Genomic DNA, 20466 nt, shown 5'->3' on the forward strand with positions numbered 1-20466 from the left:
CACATGGAGCCGGAAGTCACAACGACTCCAGGCAGAGTTAACAATGTGTGATGGAGAGATGTAAATTCATCCATAAGGAGAGATAGAAGAGGAGAGTGGTGCTCAGTGTATCCTAAAACGTCCCCCAGCAGCCTATAGGCGTGTCTCCTATCTCTACCTATAAGACTATTAAAGAGTAAAGTCTTTAATGAGGTGACTGTGTCTGCCTCCCGGACTGAAGGTGGAAGCTGGTTCCATAAAATCATCATTCAATGCAAATTTAAGAATCACAGTCAATGCCCATTAATTATTCTTTTTCTCATATTAGTATCTGTCATCATACCAACAGTCCTCTACTGACATGACGACTCAAAGAGAGAGTGAGTAATATCCAGTCACGTTAGTAAATGGTTTGGAGAAAACACGACATCATCAGAATCTAGAGATGATTGGATGATTGCAACTTTTTCTATCAGCTCATGCCGAATAAACCATAACTATGAAGTCTGTTCACACGGGGAGAGGATTGTACGTCGATTGGTTGACATCTCTTTCCTCTGCTCTCAATCTGTTATTACCTTCGCATTGAAAATGCGGAAGGTTATGTTTTGATCGCCGTGTATTTATTTATTTATTTGTATGCGTGTTATTCGCAGAACAAAAAAAGTTTTAAACCGAATTGCATGAAATTTGGTGGGATGGTTGGTTATTATCCGGGGACCATTTGATTAGATTTTGGGATCGATCGGGTCAAAGGTCAAGGTCATGAAAAGGTCAAAATCTTCTTGAATCGCATGACATTTGGTAGGATGATTGGTTATTATCCGGGGACCATTTGATTCGATTTTGGGATCAATCGGGTCAAAGGTTAAGGTCATGGAAAGGTCAACATCTTCTTTTTACCATAGCACGGTCAATTTGTATCCAATTGGCATGCAACTAATGCCAAAATGTTCATAATTCAATGCCCAATTGTGTCATATGCGAAGGTATGCGCTCTACCGAGTTCCCATTCTAGTTTACTCTGTTGCAGGCTGCCATGTTGGGTTGAAGGCCAACTGGCAGCATTTAGTGGCGTGTTGGTAATCAGCACTTTGATATCCACATGTTTTAAAGCAACATGAGACCACTAGCAGAACTCCAAGGAGGTCATATCACCTGTGCCAAGCTGCAGGGGCGTCAAAACTGTAAAAAATAATAATAATATGCAAAGGAAAAGAGTTTCAAATCTCTCGGCGAACATCCACAGCCGACAGCGGCGATCACAAGTTCAAAAGTAATCAACCAATTACCTTCCAGTGAATCTGTCCTCTCGGTCCGCTGCCTGGAAGTGACACTCTCTGCGCTATCATAATGCTTTATTTAATGACCCTCGTGCGAATCAAAGGATCTTTTGTTGAGGGATATGATGTGGAAATGTGGCGCCAATCTCCTCCATTAAGAAGCCCATCGCTGTAATGAGCCGGGGGTGGGGGGGGCATGATGAGAAAATTAGCTGTGGAGGGGCAGCAGTGTGTGTGTGTGTGTGTGGGGGGGGGGGGTGTTATGTCAAGACAGAGCTCTCATTGTTTTATGGAATAATTATGCTGCCCAACATCACAGATGAGCTGATCTATAGCCAGAAGGTAATACGTTATGCAATATTACAGTCTAATAACTCAAATGAGTCCAGGGTTGACGCGCCGATGGGACATCATCATATCTGTGAAAATGAGCTCCCACAGTCACGGGGAGGTGCATCCCCGTTTAGCTGAGAGGCTCCACACACATAATGAAGGACACTATTCGTGGAAATATCTGTGTGTGTGTGTGTGTGTGTGTGTGTGTGTGTGTGTGTGTGTGATTAGCTCCTGATTATAATCTAAACATCTGTTCAAGGCCCTATTAAATAACACTCAGGTATTTTGGATTTGTACTATTTAGATCGTTTGAGATTTTCTTTTTCCACTCTATTAATAAACCTTCAGTGCGTTATCCTGGCCAGGGGAGGACATTTACATCTTCTTTAGGGGGCAGTTGTTGCCCCACTGACTGACCTCCAGGGGCATTGAAAAAGAAATTGGGGGCACTTTTTTAAACTTGTGAAATAACATTTAACCCTTGTTCAAAAATAATAAATATACTTCATTTGGCTTACAGTATATGAACAATTGTCATAACAATGGCAATAATAAGACAATTAGGTAGTAGACTACAGATTCAAAGTGTTATAGATTCTTTCAACAAAAAACAGACAATCATTTTCAATGTTATTCTTATTTGCTTGTGGATATTTTATTGTTATTTCATTCTAAATAATATTTCTTGATTTTTTGTGTGTGTGTACCTATACAGATAGGACACACACAACAAAGATCAATAACAAAACGCTATAAAATCTTTGAAATTATGGGGTTATTTGTTGCCCGTCTCCTCGTGATATCAGGGGAAAAATTATATTTCTTGGAGCAGTTTTGCTCTTTGCCCTCGTATATTTCCGACGCTGATCCTGGCCATGTGGACGACAACTTTGCACCCTCCGTAATAACTGATTTTACGGCAAGCTGACACGTGATATTCGAGTCATATCTGACAAGTTGATAGGTATTGGTCGATTGATCAGCTATCGCCTTCCCCCCCCGCTCCGAACTCTTGTTCTTATATCAGCCTTCATAAATTCAGCATCTATCGAGGTGATGAAAGTTGAGTTGTTTAGTTTCGGGGTCTGCTTTTGAGTCATTAACTATTCGGAGTGAATCCTATAAAACAGAGGAAGGGAGAGAAATACATATTCACAAGTTTTACTGAAATGTAAAATTCATAAAGGGACTCAGTAATTAATTAATGCACAAGGACAATGTCTACAAAACATTGTCCTTGTGCATAATTAATCACTTGTGTCCTTGTATCCTCTCCATACCTTTCGCGTGTGCATCGACTATCTCCCTGTCTCTCCATTCCTGAGCGATGGTGTGTATGAATTATGAATGTGAAGAGTACGAGCCTTTTTCATATTTGCAATTTAAGTGCCCCGAAATCTTTTGCTGCACTAAATTATTCATATATTCAAATGAATCTGGGTTTGAGGACATTTTTTTCCCTCTCTCTTCTCTCCTTTCATAAATGTAGAGTGTGTACCCTTCAGAGGTATCGGGACAAATTGCCACGACTATTAGTGGTAAAGTTTTCTAGTCTGGAGCTCTGATTTCCGTCCGCTTTTAGGGGTCTTGCTCTAACGTGTTTTCTTGTATATGTGTGTTGTCGTTTATACACCCCCCCCCCCCCCCACCCCCAGTGCCAATATCCTATCTCCATCTGTCTCATTGTTATTCCAGGCAAGTACTCGCCTGTCAGGCTACTGTCCTGTGTGTGTGTGTGTGTGTGTGTGTATGTCACTGGTATGCTTCACTCTGTCTTCTCTGCACCGTGCCGTCAGATATGTGAAAATCATTTGTGAATGGCGTGACATCGCCGTGAGACCAAAAGCTGGCGTGTGTAGTCTGTGCATAGTTATTATCGATCTGCAAAATCTGTGACAAACATCCCTGAACATCACAAATAATCCCCGCGCGGCATCTTGAAGACGGAGGCATAGAACACATCGGGGTTCTAACCGTTTCTCACAGATTAGGGATGGAACGATACACCGTCTCTTGAAATGAGGAGAAGTCGAGTGAAACAGTTTGGCTGTAGCAGAGAGATGTGAAGCATCGACAATACCCAGAGCCTCTAACTAATGTGCAACTGTTATCTTGACAGCTTGTTAAATCTAGGGATTTGAAGTTGTTCCCCCGAGTTTAGCAGAGTGAACCAACACACACACACACACACACACACGCATAGTTGATCCCAAATAGCTCAAATGCAAGTCCTCTCCCTTCGTTGCTGCTTCCCCCTCATTAACATGCAGTGCAGAGACTAGTGTCCTCACAAGGGCAGTGTGAGGATGGCACGGAGTCAGAGCATGCTGGGAGATCAGGGAATGACACGGAATTGGCGGCCACGCCCTCTGGGATTAGTTCGAAAAAAACAGCTGAGGCCAAAGCTCTTATCTCCATCCTTCAGTCCTCTCTTTCTCTTACACACACACACACATGCACGAAAATAAGAACATAATTAGCGATACCAAACATAACCCCTCGTTAAGAAAAGCGAGACTCCTGTGGTAGATCTGGAAACGGTCCTGCAGAGCGTGATTAGTCGGAGTGGAGGTCAGGGGAGAATAATGAATCCTTTCCTCCTGTCCTTGGTTTCTCCCTCAACACTGTCAACACAAGCAAAACTGCCTCCAGCATCTCATTACAAATACTCCTCAACATTTATTTTGGGTGGTGGTTCCGATTAAGGAAATATTCACAAATGGATACAAGCTCATGAGATGAATCCCAGACCTGTCAAATGTGTGTGTGGAAGTCCACATGAATATCAGCCACGCGATGTGAGTAAAAGATGGATCTGAGCGTGAAATAAAGTTGTCGTCGTCCTCTCATCTCTCCTCTCCGCAGCTATTCTCCGCCGCATCTCTGTCGGCGGGCAGATGGAGGAGGACGGAGGCATCTGTGGAGGAGGATGGGGGCATCTGTGGAGGGAGGAGGCACCATGCCCCCTTCAAAGAGCAGATGAACACCTTCATGAATACCATCACGGTGCTGACGAGCTCATTCGGGAGATTCAGGGTCATGCGCAATATTTGAGAACAGAGTAGCCTGAGTTACATTTGAAGTGTTTCATTCCAAAAATGAGCCACAAACTCTTCGCACAAGTTACAAAAAAATAACATCTTTCCTCCACTTTCTTTTTTAAAAAATAAAGAGAGAGAGACTGTGTCCTGTTGACAGCTTTAACGGTGAATTCTCACCTAGGAATGAGGATACACTCATCTTGGGTTGTATGTTGCTCACAAAAACAGTTTAATTTCTGGGAATATAATCATCTGACCACCTAGGGGAAACAGAGACACTGAACTCTTTTAACCCTTGTGTTGCCTTCGGGTCAATTTGACCCGATTCAATGTTTAACCCTCCTGTTACCTTTATATTTACTAACATATTTTACCTTGAGATGAATATTATAATTTAAAAAAAAAAGAAATTATTAGTTATTATATTTTTTTGTTTTAAGTGTAAGTACTTATTGTTTGTTGTTGTTTTTGAACTCAACAACCATTATTAAACATTGATTGAATTCATCAAATTGACCCGAATATTGAGGAGGTTAAAGGATGAATGGGGTAAAAAAGGCAAAAAAAAAACAAAGTTAAGACTGGCCTAAAAACCTTTTTATTCAGAAAGGCATTTATGACTTTTAGTTGACTTTTATGACTTGTTTTGAATATTCCTTTATTTTGAATTGTTTTAATATGTACTGGCTATGTGGCACTCTGAGGTCCTTGGATGAAGAATGCCTTATAAATGGAATTTATTATTATTATTTTATTATTTTATTATTATTATTATTTATCTCTGTTTTGTTGATTGTTGAAAACACATGGAGAGCATTTTGAAAAATGTAATTATCTTATTTCTTATGTCATTAGTTTCTGCATAACATGTCCTAATGCTCATTTCCCATTTGTATTAAAAGATCTGTGCACTTTAACAGAATAGTGCTGCTGTGAGGGAAAGCTTTAAGATGAAGAAAGGCAAGAAGAGCTGCAAAAAGAAATAAAGAGGTGTTTCTTTCTTTTCTATACGGCCACTTTTTGTCCTTCACCTGCCGATTCGGGGTCTCATGCGACTAGGCAGTTCAGTCTGTCAGCCGGTTATTGCTCGCCGCAGGATGCTGTCTACTGACGCAGAGAGCAGAGAGCGAGGCTGTGTCCTTCAAACACACACACACACACACACACACACACACACACACACACCAAACAAAGGGTTGATGTAATGGCCAATGTTGATTTATTGGTCAATTATCAAACCTTGACTCTTAGGTGAGGGGCTATTGATCTCCCTCTTTGTCCTCACATGTTAACTAACTATTGAACAGCTTGAGGAATACATGTGAGGAATATTTGCTCAGTGAGCGCATAAAAAAACCCAGAATAGATTTGACTGTTAATGTGATCATTGTTGAAAGGTGACGAGCAGCAGAGAGAAAAGTGGGAGGGCAGAGGGAGGGAGTCACGAGAGAGAGAGAGAGAGAGAGGATGAGATTAGAGTGAGCACTACTCCCTCTCTTCTTTCCTCTTCACCAATTCTCAAGTATAAAAAAACCACGATTCATTAGTTACAGCCTCTCAGTTGCAGACCTTGTGTGTGAGTGTGTGTGTGTGTGTGCTCACCTTTTGGATGTGAGCCCATTCATAGAGAAGATCCACATCGGACAGCCACTACTCTGTAGTACCCGTGAGTAACACTGAATGACAGAGAGAGAGAGAGAGAGAGAGAGAGAGAGAGATAGGGAAGATCCCAGGGGCAACAGATCTGGTTTGCTCGGGTGGAAACACAAAAACACTCCGGGATGGATTTCTGCACGACGTGAACGCCGATGAGAAAAACAGCTGCCACACAAAGGAAATAGGTCTGTAACTTTTGCTTTTTTTGTTGCTTTTTATCAATAATTTCATTCATGCTGCTGATGCTTCAGGCTGCTTTTCATGAAAATGTTTCCAATTGAGAGAGAGAGAGACAGAACGGAGTTAATCTGTTCTGTGAGAGGGGGGGGGGGGGGGTCCTGCCCAATACAAAGAGCCGGTGTTCACCTCAAACCGATCTGTCTCTCTTCAGTTGCCGGCAACTGTATTCAGTACGTTGTGAGAGAACAAAAATGTCATGAGAGGGAGGAGGATGGAGGAAGAAGACAAACAAGTGGAGATGGAATACAGTCAAATGAAGCAAGAGAAATAAATCATTGTTCAATGAGACTTGTAGGAAAGGATGAATTCATATACACTACCGTTCAAAAGTTTGGGGTCATCAAGACAATTTTGTGTCTTCCATGAAAACTCACTTTTATTCATCAAATGAATTGAAAATTGAATAGAAAATATAGTCAAGACATTGACAAGGTTAGAAATAATGATTAATATTTGAAGTATTAATGTTGTTCTTCAAACTTCAAGCTCAAAGGAAGGCCAGTTGTATCGCTTATATCACCAGCATAACTGTTTTCAGCTGTGCTAACATAATTGCACAAGGGTTTTCTAATCAGACATTAGTCTTCTAAGGCGATTAGCAAACACAATGTACCATTAGAACACTGGAGTGATCGTTGATGGAAATGGGCCTCTATACACCTATGGAGATATTTCATTAGAAACCAGACGTTTCCACCTAGAATAGTCATTTACCACATTAACAATGTATAGTGTGTATTTTTGATTAATGTTATCTTTATTGAAAAAACAGTGCTTTTCTTTGAAAAATAAAGACATCTCTAAGTGACCCCAAACTTTTGAACGGTAGTGTATATATTGGTAAATAAGCTTCATATGTGATAGTTGAGAACAAGAGGCAAGGAGTGAGGACTGAGTGAAGCAATCATACCCACAGACTCAGGAAAAAAGAGATGGATAAAAAAAAAAAGTGAGAATGAGAACAAGAGCAGAGTTTTTCATGTTTAAAATGAAGTATGATTCACCCTGTTCATCATTATACACACAGACACACAGTGTCATGCACAAAGAACTATCAGAGTTATGAACATATGTGATAAAAACAAGGTGTAACAATACACATATATACACACACACACACACATACAAACACACACACTCAGACATCAAAGCAAAAGAGCTCATTATCCCCACTGGCCACTGGCCAAAATATCTTCCAATACTTCCTATTCAGAATGATCACCGTTTCTCTGGTTTCAATTCATGTTATCCTTTTGTCTATTATTTTTTTTGTAAACCTTTGCAACACCTTTACGACCACATTGCAAACAAAAGGTTTATTTTTATTTTTAAATCCTCCCTTGTATGCCCTGAATAATCTGAGAGAATCCGGTAACAGTCGACCAGCGGGGATGGACCCCCGATGGACCCCCGCTGGAGCTGTCGAGTGCACTCAGGTGCGCTGTGAGATCCTATCATTCAAATTTACAAGCAATGAATAAAAACATTAGGCTCTACTTTATTGTTTTGAGGACGCATTCAAATTCCACCTGCTTTCCCAAATTGCCAGCCGTGTCCGTCGTTTATTGGCTCAGGTTACTCGTGATTATATTCGCTCTCAGACTCTTAAGGGACGTCACTTAAAAGTAAAATACTGAAACTTTCCAAACAGGTTGTTTCTCGTGGGAAAATGCCGTATTAAATAAATGTTCTTCATACTTTCATCATTCCTGCATATCTCTGACCCCTGAGTGGGTTATCTGTGGTATTTGGGGCTGCAGAGGCGATTTGGAATTCAAGTGGTTTGAGCCTCAGGTCTGTTGTCAGCTGATCGGGCTCCGAATATGAAATATATAACTGTTTGAAATTCAGGCTGCTTTTATCTCCTGGCGATCTGTTTGAGATGGAACAGTGTGTGTGTGTGTGTGTGTGTGTGTGTGTGTGTGTGTGTGTGTGCATAAAGTATGTGTGTATTTCTTTCATATATTCCCATACATGCATTTATGTGAGTTAATATGACATTTCTGCTTATGGTTCAGCTCGTTTTCGTCTGTTCAGACATTAATTTAGTATGAGAAAATATGCACGCACACACACACACACACAAACGAATATGGCCCAAATGTCATGACATTTTGCCTCACATGGGTCTTGTCCATAATTCATGGAGTGAAGAGCTATGAGAAAACACACTGTGTTTATCTTGGGGGTTAAGGATTTAGTAAATATTTGCATGTGCATGTGGTTCTGGCAAAGGGTTATTTCCTGAAAGAGATTTCAAGCTTTTTAAAAACAATAGAGTCCAAGGCCCTGTTGCTATCTTTGTTTGACCCTGGATGGAGGAGCTTTTGTGAATATAAATATAAAAATTATACATTTCAATAAATAAAATGAGAGACTCAGATGCACTTCATAAATATCAGTTAAAATGTGGATGGATTATATTTGTTTAAGCTCTAACAAATGCTAAATCCTAAATAGATGAAATCTCTGAAAACAAAAAACAATTTGATATGATATCATGATATCATGATGTCATATCATATCATTAAAACGTGTCGATCGTATTCTCACACTTCTATCCGACACCTGAGGAGATACAATGGTGAAAAGAATAATACAGGAGAGTCAGACGAGACGAATTGTGCCAAATACACCCTCACTAAATGCTGACAGTGAGGAAGACAAGGAGATGGTGAAGAAGAAAAAAAATGATGGAAGGTGGGGATCCGATTTGAGAAAGTGGAGCAGAGGAAGCTTCACAGCACAAAGTCTCAGGAGGAGTTCTGCTGAACATACTCCACTGGCACTGGGTGAGAGTGTTTGGGCTGCAGCTCAGGAAGGAGATGGATCAGGACAAGAGGAGCCGACAAAACGTCCACGCTCCAGTCGAGACCCAACAAGCAAAGGCGGAGCGAGAAGAGAGCCGTGGGACTCATAAAAGAGACATTTGCTGAAAGCGGCCCGGGTTTGAAGAGCGTGCAGTAGAAATATCCAAAGCTGTACAACAACAACAAAAGGTACCGAAGTATAGAAATCAGGGGGGGAAAAGAGAAAAATGGAAGAGCATTTCAGCTGAAGGATCACGGGGAGGCTGAAAGTCTTAAAATGGGTGACCTCCATGACCCCGGAGACTGAGTGACCTCACGTCTCATTGGACCGGGCACTTTAACCCCCCCCCCCCCTCTCTCTCTCTCTCTTCTCTACCTTCTTTTGTCTCATGGATTGTGGAGCTCTGGATCGTGGTCCACGCCAACTATGAATTATTCATACATTCTGTCATATTCATAGAATGTTTATGTAACTCTGTAACGTTCATCTGGTCACATGACATCTGTTGCTTCTGTCCATCCTGGAGAGGGATCCTCCTCTGTTGCTCTCATGAAGGGTTCTTCACTTTTTCCTCCGTGAAAGTTTTTTTTCTATTTCTTGGGGGTGTTTCCGATGATCCGATGTGAGGTCAAAGGTCAGGGATGTCGTAAGTGTACAGCTTGTAAAGCCCTCTGATAATTCGGAATGTGTGATATTGGGCTTTATAAAATAAGCTGAACTGAATTGAATTGGCCCCGACGTAGGTCTCAAAGTCAAAAGTCAAAGCTTGAGACGTTCAGTCAGTGACTTTTTTTTAAAGATCTGTCAGACTTATTGCTCCTTGCCTCTTAGAGAAGCAGCTGTACCAGCGGCGTCCATTGTTCTGGACCAGCAGTCCAAGGGAGAGGAGGCCATGTCAGCTCAGAGGGAAGGAGGAGCATGACCATCACACACGAGTGAACTTCAGACCAAGCGAGACTCTTTTCGTCAGTGAGAGGGAGAATGACGGCAGGAAGAGCGTCTGGCAGCTGTTAAACTGTAAAAACTGTGGCGAGCTCAATTTAAAGTCGGCGGTCCACAATGTATGTGCAACAACAACAAAAAACGGCATAAATCAGCGTGTTTTTATCTGACGTGAAGGGTTTTCCATAACAATAAAAACACATTGGGTGAATGTTCATGTTGAGAAGCAATCGTCATACAATGAGGAAAAGTCCTGTGGTATCGAGCGGATGTTGTTTGTTGGAGCTGTTAGATAAGACCCTAAAGGGGCTTCAACACACGAGAGTTGGGCGACAGCCGAAGTGAAGCCAGGCTGATGTCAGTGGGATTACAGCTCAGCGGGAGAAAGACGAAAACACAACACAATTAAATCGAGTCCAATTTCCGAGAGCTAATTCTTTATTCTCTGGTCCCAGAAAAGAAATATAGCGAGGCTTAGCTGACACCGGTCTTTGGGATGTGATGAGAAACACAGAGAGACAGAGGGTCCGCTGCATGTGTCCAGCTGAATGAGCAGCAAGCGAAGCATGGTTGCAGAACAATCTCTCAGAAGTATGACAATCACAGGAAAAGATGAAATCATTAAAAATCATATGTCCAGGGGTTTCACTTCTCATCTTTGCTGAAGCGATGAAGAAATGAGTACAATAAAGCTTTTTCAGACATTTAGCATTGATTTTCAAAGCTTTCTCTGTTTTCCCGATTATTGATTCGAACATTTCTAATAGACATTTAGCAAATATCATCATCAGTTACAGTCTGTCCTGCTTTGTTATGATAATCTATTGTGGTTTCTATATCTATCTGCAGTTTTACTTATGCATTGTACGCCGCTCATGTTAGGAATTCAAACATTAAACATTGAGTTCTGTTTCACACGCAGCATGGGACACGTGTTCACGCCCACAGAGAGTCAAACCTCCAGCTCTCTGGTGCGTCATCGGTCCAATCGGAAAAAGAAGAAGAGCAGGACGAGGCGCCGGAGAGGCCGTCGCGTCGTGTGATGATGACCAACTTCTACCGCGCCGATAATACAAAAACCCTTTCAAATAAAACTCATTATATTTCCTTGGTTGAATGCAGCCTCCCACCTCGAGGATACAAAAGACCCTTTCTGTGGTAAACCAGGGAGCACGCTGCCGAAATCCGCAGAGACCGAACGCTCCAGCGCTTCATCCTCTGACGAGCCACGCGTGTCCAACCTGATGTCAAGCGGCCGTCCCTCAGCGGGCTCCAACCCCGACTCCTCCATGTGGTCCGGCCTGCCACCAGCTGGGACCTCGGACCACAAGTTCTTCGCCCTCTGACCCGGACGATGCTGGATCCCTCGGAGGAGATCACGAGATCTTCTTGAATTCTTACATTTATGCAAAGCCTATAATGTTCTCGCAGTTGAAGCTAAATCAGAGGAGGGGTCTCACTTGATTTTTTAAATTCATCCGATGAAAAGAAATGTTTTATAGCTGATAGATAGATGATAGAGAGATGAAATATATTTTTTATGGTAGGGTAAATCAATCCGCTCCCTCCTCAAATCACAGCAACACACTTAGAAATGCTGCCTCGCCATTTCTTATCTCCCAGCATCAAACTGTGCTTATAGCCTAAATAACAATAAAATCCGCATCCAAACAACCCAAACACACAGTGATAAGCCGGAGAGGCCCGAGGGCTCAGTGGGAGGAGCTTGCATCTGATTGTGAGTCTGACAACCTTCCAGTTGCCAGCTGTCACTTTGCCAGATTTGGATGCCATTGATGTGGCCGTTCGAACCCTCTTTCCGTCTCCTAGTGCGCCTCTCTACTTCCGGCCTCAGTCGCCCACCTGTTGGCGGTGTTGCAGGAGATCGGCGACCGTTTGGAGACAAGAATAAACTCGGCGTTTCTATCTCAATCACGTAAAGGCCAAGACACTTTCAACGTACCTCTAGTTTCTCTCAGTAGGGATGCGTCGCTTTTCCAATTAGCCCCCCGGTGTTCTCTGTATTAGTACACGTGTAGCTATTTTAAATTAACCGTGTGCAATTAACGTCGGCGTGTTTGTGTGCGTTCGTATGCCTGACCTCTCCAGCCTTGGCGGGGCTGCGCGGCTCCGCTTGAAAAAGAACTCCACATACCTTGTTGCCTGGATACAAAAAGCGTCATTAAGCCCAATTATCAGCCACTTCAGCCGGCAATGAACACGCTTCATCGCAGTTGGGAAAACAACATATCATTAACGACAGCAACCTAAACGCAACATGAAGGCTGAGTAGAAGAAATTAGAGGAGAGGGGTGGAGGCTGGGCGAGCAGGCGGGGGCTCGCTGACACAGTGGAAGATTATAGGTTGAAATTGGAGTTACAGAATTACGAGTGGACCTTTTTTTCCCCACTATCAGCGATGCAAAACAAAAATATTGTTCTCGGGAATATTGTTCGACATTATTATGAATATTCTTTTCAAATTGGTTAAGGAAGAGTTTCCTGCACCTCTCTATCACATGTACTGTAGGAATTAGATTTGTGTGCTGATGATTGAGGATGGCTGTGGCAGAGGGGGTGTTTAGGCTCGGCTGCAGAGTGGGTGGAGCGGGGGAGGGGGGGGGGGGGTTCAGGGAGCGGTGTCGGAGCAGGAAAGTTATATCTTTTATTGAGATTGCAGACTGTGCCTCTGCTCTCCTCTTTCTTTATAGGGACACACACAGATTGGCTGATTAGCAATCAACCACCAGCTGAGGCCGATTAGACCCCGGTCCTGACACCGTTCATGGCCGATGCGTGTGCGGCGAATATCAAGACTCAACTCTGAGAAGTTGCGGGAGAGAAAGAGACGACGAGTCAACAAAAGTGGAGGGACAGTGACTCGCAGCGCTGGGAAGACCACTGGGAGTGTTTGATAAAGAAAACAGAGTTGGGGGCGAGAGAGCATGCAATCACAGCGGAGGAACGAGAGCGGCCCGACTCCTCGCTACGCCGCGTGTCTCCCTGAAGGTACCAGTGGGCCCTCCATGAGAGAGCGCTCCTGTCAACAGCATCATCCAGAGAGACAAACGGAGAGAACACAAGGGAGTGAAGAAGTTCAGAGGGACGCCGTTTGGGGACAGAGGGGCTCGCTGCGGCTTCGGAGGCGCCGCCGCTCAATCAGGGATGAAGAAACGTCGTGAGTTCTTTCTTTTCTTACGTTTTCCATTGTTATTATTCATTTCTTTTTTATTTGAGGAGGGTTCTTTAGCCATTACTCATTTTCTTTTTTACATGCAACTTCTCAATCTATTATTTTTGCTTTACTTTGCCTGGTTGATTAATTCAATAATTTGACTTTGTCTACATCTCCGTCCCCTGTATGTTCCGAAATGTTCCTAAATGTCCCTGAATGTAGCTGAATGTACCTGAATGCACCTGAATGTACCTGAATGCACCTGAATGCACCTGAATGTAGCTGAATGTAGCTGAATGTACCTGAATGCACCTGAATGTACCTGAATGCACCTGAATGTACCTGAATGTAGCTGAATGTACCTGAATGCACCTGAATGTACCTGAATGCACCTGAATGTACCTGAATGCACCTGAATGCACCTGAATGTACCTGAATGTACCTGAATGTAGCTGAATGTAGCTGAATGTAGCTGAATGTACCTGAATGCACCTGAATGTATACGTTCCATAGCCTGTAACCCTACATTGGGTGTGTAGGGTCAGGAATGAGGTTTTCAATTTCAATCAGTAATTGCTCTGAGACGTGTGAATCCTCTTCCCTGGTGGAAAAAAAACTGTGAAAATCAATAAAACATATTTACAAAAAAAAGAAACGTCGTGCACCAACAAGTGTTAAGGGCTTGTTGCAGTAACCGTATAAATGTAGCTCTCCTACTCCTAAACTAAGCTCAAACACATAAATAAAGAACAGTCAAACTACCAAATATCCACATTTTGAAGAAGGCGGCTTTCCGTATTTTCCAAACTAGCTTCTTCTGTGGAAAAATGGTTTATTAACTGTGCCACACATGAAGTTATTGGCGAAAATGCATAACCATGAAGTGAAGAGGAGTGAGGGGATAGGGGAGAAATGAGCGCGCACAACTGTGAGCCAAAAGAGAGCACCTGCTTTTCATTCTGGTCATGGTCAATCATTCCTCCCTTTGAAGTGTTTTTCTCCAATCAATGCTGCTCTAACCCAAATACGAAGGAACAGCATCCCTGCCTCTCACCAACACAAAGACGACTCCACAAAGCACAATCACACCCTGCAGTCAGTTTGGTGCCTCGCAGTCATCTGCAGTGGAACATTAGTATGCAGTGGAGGCTCTCAGCTGTCTTTGTGAAAAGCTGATTATGAGGAGTTTAATTTCATCAGATAAGAAAGCCTTGGTTTAGGAACATATCAGAGGCTCAAGGAGCTTGATGGGCCTTCAATGAGACAAGCACTCCCCCTGCTGTTACCCCTGATTATAGTCATGTGTGAAGACCGCGACGCCACACACCAGCGTTCACACAGTTTTGCTTTTTTTTGTTTTGTGATTTGACCGGAAAGTCATCCTCATGCATGCACGTAAAACTTTTAGTGGTCAAGCAACAATCCTGGAACCCACACTTACAAATTAGCCTCAACGGTCATTACAATCTGTACACATACGACATCCCTGACCTTTGACCTCACAGCGGATCAGGAAAAACTCCCAAGAAATAGAAAAAAAACTTTCACGGGGGAAAAAGTGAAGAACCCTTCAGGAGAGCAACAGAGGAGGATCCCTCTCCAGGATGGACAGAAGAATAGATGTCATGTGACCAGAAGGATTACAGTTACATAAACACATTCAATGAATATGACGGAATGTGTGAATAATTAGTAGAAGGCATGGACCACGATCCAGACCTCCACGATCCAAGACACGGAAGGAGGTAGAGAGGAGGAGGAGTAGGAGGAGGAGGGGGGGGGGGGCAAGAGGCATCAGACACAGCCAGGTCCAGTGAACTTGTTATGTTTATGGGTATTTATGGCTGTCTTATACATATCTCATACATTATTACATAATATGACACGTTGATTGTACACCTTGCTTGTTGCATTGATGGAAATACATGCTCATATCTTTATCTCTTTCCAAGTTGGAGTTTTTTTATTTTTCTGATATTCATTGTGCAATTTACCGGCAGACGGATGAGGTAATCCATCTCGAGAGCCATGGGGCTCCAAGAGGACCAAAGGAAATAGATTTCTTCCGGCGACTATTGTTTGACAGAAGTTTGTTTTGCATCTGGGGGATTCTGAAGAACATTGTTGGCCCTGCATCATAATTGAAGAAGCGCTCTCCGTCTTCCTCTTAATCTCAGCCAAAGCTGAGGATGGTGGGGTGTGTGTGTGTGTGTGCGGGGGGGGGGGGAGTAAGGGGGGAGGAGCTCTTTTTCCAACAAGCATCTGCCATGCTGAAGTGTCCTGGGGGGAGAAAATAAATCCGTGACAGCTTCAGCAAACAAAAGAGAATTTCTTATAAAGGCCATATAGACATTCTAAATATTGAAGTATCTTTCTGTTGTTTCCCAACAAATATCACTCTTTTTTCTTCTTCCTCTCTCACGCAGGACATCAGCCAGAATGTCGGGGATGGACGTATCGTCGGTGGACCGCAATGACACGGGAATCCCTCCGATAGACGACGCCACCTTCCTCCGCTTCTCGCCGACCTCGGCTCACGCGTCGGCGGCCGCCCCGTCGCCGGGTCGCCAGGGCAACATTTATGTTTACGTGTGGCTCTTCCTCGGCCTGCTGGTGTTCCTGCTGACGCTGCTCATCATCTCCCTCCACCGGCTGAAGAACATCATCTCCTCCTCTTCGTCCGTCCCCGACTGCAGCAGCGAGGGCGGCAGCTCCTTCACCAACATGGAGATCTGTAGCATCTCGTCGTCTCACAGGTCCACCGTCTCCTCGCTGTCCACCTGAGGGAGGCGCGTGGGCGTATGAGCGATGCCCACGTGGCCTAGCACCTCCATATGTGACAAATCAATTTTAAAAAAACACGTTGTCAGCTCCAAGGAAGGGGACAGCTTATCTCTTCGTACAATTTCCATAAGGTGTGAATAAAGCTCAGGCGTGATGGAGAGGGTCTCGAGGAGTGAGACTGACTGAACCTTTATTTCAACAACGAAGAAAAACAAACCTGAGGAACCATTTTTTCTTTTCTTTCAGCAGACCTATAATCTTCATTTTTGTAAAAAATGAATTTCTCGCCGTTTACTTGTTTCATATTTACTGTGGAACAATGATATATCTTACAGGCGTGTACAGCATGTCTCATAATGTATGTGTCAGAATAACACAATATTATTTAAAGACCATTGCTGTGGACAGGAATGCATGATTGTGTCTCAGCTGTGGGATGCTGTAAACATTTGTGTTACCAAAATAAAAGCTGAGGTATCATATACAGGACTGTCTCAGAAAATTAGAATATTGTGATGAAGTTCTTTATTTTCTGTAATGCAATTAAAAAAACAAAAATGTCATGCATTCTGGATTCATTACAAATCAACTGAAATAACACACACAGGAAATTGTTTTAAAAGCCTTTACAGAAATGTAAAGGTGAGAAATAAATGATATGTGTGTCTCAGACAGGCAGTCGACCTCAAACATAACGAGATGACACAGGTCTTCCAGCGTGACGGATTGCCCTCTCTTGACTGTGAGCTCACGTGGCGTCTGATTGCCGTCTCCATGGCGACTGAGGCGTAAGAGCTTCGTGCCGCTGTTGAGACTCGTTTGTATTCCGAGCTGAAGACATACAGGGACGGCGATGGTCATCGCTGTATTTTAATAGCGTGAAACGTAGTACGCAATAAAATATACACCGCACGCTCAAAAAGTGAATATATCTTTGTCACACTTGCCCACAAAATGCAGTAACGACCGAGGGCTGAGAGAGCAGTGACGGTCTGTCAGCGCTCAGCTGTTGTTGAATCTGTATGTAGGTTATGATCTCCACATGTTTGGTTTAATGAAGAAAAAGATTTAAAGTTTGACATAGTCACTAAATATCTGTTTTTTGTTTATGTTAACCAGGAAGTGAACTCATTGTATTAGTCGTGATGATAAAGAATAACTGCAGATTGAACCGCCTGATTGAGTTGTTTTGTTATGTTGGAGCTCATATTTTTTGCAAGCGCAGACACATTAAAGAGGGAAAATACAAAAGAAGATTACAATATTTTCCAACTCGGGTGACCTGTGTCTTCATACTTATGTGGATACGTGACCTTTGCTTGTATGATTTGGTGTACTGTATATGTTGCGTCTCTAATCTGACTTTTGTCCCTGTGCTCCATAGCCACTAATAAGTTCCTTTTATCTCACACAATGCACGTATTCTTTCTTTTAATGCTTGTAAGGAATATATTCCTACTTGTATCTCTATTTGATGACTGGGTCTGCTGAATGAGATGCTTTAACCCTGTTGACTGAGAGTTCCAGCAACATGAGAACAAGTCGACAACGACCTGTGACACGTTCGTATATGAGCCTTTTAATTGAGCTTCTCAAGGGGAACTTAAGTTGATTCGTTAATTCGATTAAAGCAACAACAAAAAAGACACTTCAGGTGGAAAAGGCATGCAGCTAGTACTGGAAATGGATTTTTAAGAAACTAATATTTCTAAATCTGTGTATCTGCAGAATATGACCCCAATAAACAGACAATTTATTGAGAAAAAAAGCAGCAAGGCAGGTCGGTCAACAACGTCGTCGATCGTTTGTAAGAGTGCATCTTTTTAAATCGAGAGTCTCTTGAAATCATTCGATGAAGGCGGGTTCCTTTCAGACGGAGCCTCGTGATTTGTGAATGTATTGTGAATGTATTGAATGAATTGTGAGTCAAGTCATCAAATTCTTTGCATATTTTATTTTTCTTATCATGATTTTTTTTTTCTTCAACTCACACATGTCATATTTTACATCTTTGCAATAAAACATGAATACAATAGTTTTTTTTAAGGGTTTCATAGATCCAAAAATATTTAACCTTTTTTTTGGATACGTAAGTTGAACCTGTCAATAGAGTATGTGCATGTGCGCATTTGATCCAGATGGCTTCACACATACAGTACATCTCACATGTCATCCCCCCTCTCCCCCTCTCCGCCTCTATCAGCTACAGAATCATGATATTGCTTACAACGGTGAGGTTGTAAAACCTAATAATCACACATGAGCTCAACGCTTTAAATACAAACATCAATGCACAAATAATCCCGAAGGGGAAATGGACCTAAACGAAATGGCAGCCGACCGGAAAGAACCAAGCTAATAAATAATGATATGTGATTGGTGCAAAGTGCAAATACAAAACAAACTTTGACATTGATTTGATTCTCTTCTTTTAAATAATCAACAAATGTGGGTTAAGTGAATGTTTCCTTTGCGCTTGCAGTCTTATTCAGCTGATTGAGTCTCCCACCGAGCTTGAAACAAGACTTTATGTACATATTTGACAAAACAGTCACCAAATATACAAAGGAAATCCTGTCAGTCTCGTGTTTGTCATCCTCGGCCAGATCTCTCTATCGTTACCATCTCTGGAAAAAAACAATCACCGTCCCTGACACCGCCGTTATTATCATCAGTCTCGTCAACATTATCATAATAATTATTACACAGTATTTTACATACAGCAAGTCATTAATAAATTAAAGGTGATAAGCGCAGTTTGTGTAGTGAAAGAACACGTGTCGACTCTGGAGGAAGCAGAGCCTTATTTACGAGAGTTATATTGAACCCTGCTGCGGGTGAACGAAATGTGGTCTTAATTAACGTTAGAAAATAAAATTTAAAAAAATTAAAAAAATACAATCAAATAAAATGAGATAAACCCAGGAAATTCAATTTTTTACGGGTGAATTTTAAGATCAAGCCAATAGCACCGTTTCTTTTCTATTTTTAAAAGCAGTGGGCGAGGCTTAATCATTTCTGACCATTTCTAATCCGTTTTAATTTACAGTCCACCCCATAATTCCCAGACTAAACTCCCCTCAAACAAAAAAAGTACAAAACAATAATGATAAAGAAGAAATACAAAGAATAGAAGGGAAAACCAAAGTGAGTTCTCTGTCTGTGAAGCATTAAGCGCAGCAGGAGCAGACGCTGTGATCGACCTCTACAAGGTCAACTCCACTTGCTCTTTCTCCACCATTCTGCGCTCTATTTTACTTGCAGGTTGTGGTGTGTATCTTCGGGGGGGGGGGGGGGGTTCTACGTGTCTGTGGCGACACACGTGTGTACGTACACATACGCACACAGGAAGTTATTTCCACCAGCGCTGCCCCGCATTCCTCCAATCAAGCAACCTTCCACAAGGGACTCGAGCCTAAACGGTCCGGTCCTTGTTCTTCCTCCCATCCCGGTACCTTTTAGTTTCCCTCTCTCCGTCGCAGACACACACAGCAGAAAGCTTCACCTCCTCTCCCTCTTGTTCTTCTCTCCCCTCGTCATCCTCACGCTGTCCACCTCAGTACCTGTTCTGGTGTTCGTAGTGCCAGCGGTTGAAGTCTATGTTGAACGCCACAATGCTGCCAGACGCCATGCCGGTGATGAGAGTCCTGAGGGGCGGAGCACACAGAATGTCACACCTGCACATTAAATCTATAGAGACAGAAAATAATGATTTTTTAAAGGTTTTAACCCTCCTGTTACCTTTATATTTACTGACATATTTTACCCTCGGGGTCAATTTGACCCCAGCAATTAAAACCTCCAGAAAATTATTAGAATTAATATTGTTTCCCAAGTTTAAGTGTGAGGTACTTTATGTTTGTTTGTTGACTACCTAAATAGCCCTTTAAATATATAAAAAAGTTGATATTTCTTATATGTTTGACACAGTGAAAAACAGCCTGGGGTCAAATTGACCCCAAAGAACACCGACATTAAACATTGAATGGGGTCAAATTGACCCGAAGGTAACAGGAGGGTTAACTCATCGTACATTTCCCTGGGACATCATCTGACGTTTGGGTTAAATAAAGACCCCATGACCCCATTATTTATCATTAAATATTTTCCGCCGCCCCCCTCTGAAGTGTTTGCTACGCCTCCCCCAGGTGGACAAAAATAATAATTATAATGCAGATAAAAAATCTAAACCAAAGTATCATGCTTTACTTTTAAAGAA

At 42.5% G+C, this 20466-nt stretch overlaps 2 protein-coding genes across 11 annotated transcripts in view; one reads left to right on the forward strand and one right to left on the reverse strand.

The window, feature by feature from the left end:
* Positions 1-6391: 6391 nt before the first annotated feature.
* LOC130189225 (serine-rich and transmembrane domain-containing protein 1) lies at positions 6392-16754 on the forward strand. Its single transcript, XM_056407974.1, has 2 exons — positions 6392-6480; positions 15890-16754. The coding sequence occupies exon 2, from the start codon at positions 15903-15905 to the stop codon at positions 16245-16247; it is 345 nt and encodes a 114-aa protein (XP_056263949.1). The 5' UTR covers positions 6392-6480; positions 15890-15902; the 3' UTR covers positions 16248-16754.
* Positions 16755-18186: 1432 nt separating this feature from the next.
* nbeaa (neurobeachin a) overlaps positions 18187-20466 on the reverse strand; it is a 105266-nt gene continuing 102986 nt past the window's right edge. For all 10 annotated transcript variants that reach the window (XM_056407947.1, XM_056407952.1, XM_056407961.1 and 7 more), the window contains one exon: positions 18187-19894. In XM_056407947.1, the coding sequence (XP_056263922.1) occupies positions 19804-19894 (91 nt within the window). In that variant the 3' untranslated portion in view covers positions 18187-19803. The remainder of the gene's footprint in view (positions 19895-20466) is intronic.

The sequence above is a fragment of the Pseudoliparis swirei genome, chromosome 3, assembly GCF_029220125.1.
Source record: "Pseudoliparis swirei isolate HS2019 ecotype Mariana Trench chromosome 3, NWPU_hadal_v1, whole genome shotgun sequence".
Classification (NCBI taxonomy): domain Eukaryota; kingdom Metazoa; phylum Chordata; class Actinopteri; order Perciformes; family Liparidae; genus Pseudoliparis; species Pseudoliparis swirei.

Coding starts and splice junctions, on each gene's coding strand:
- LOC130189225 (XM_056407974.1), top strand. CDS start 15,903: ATGTCGGGGATGGACGTATCGTCGGTGGACCGCAATGACACGGGAATC.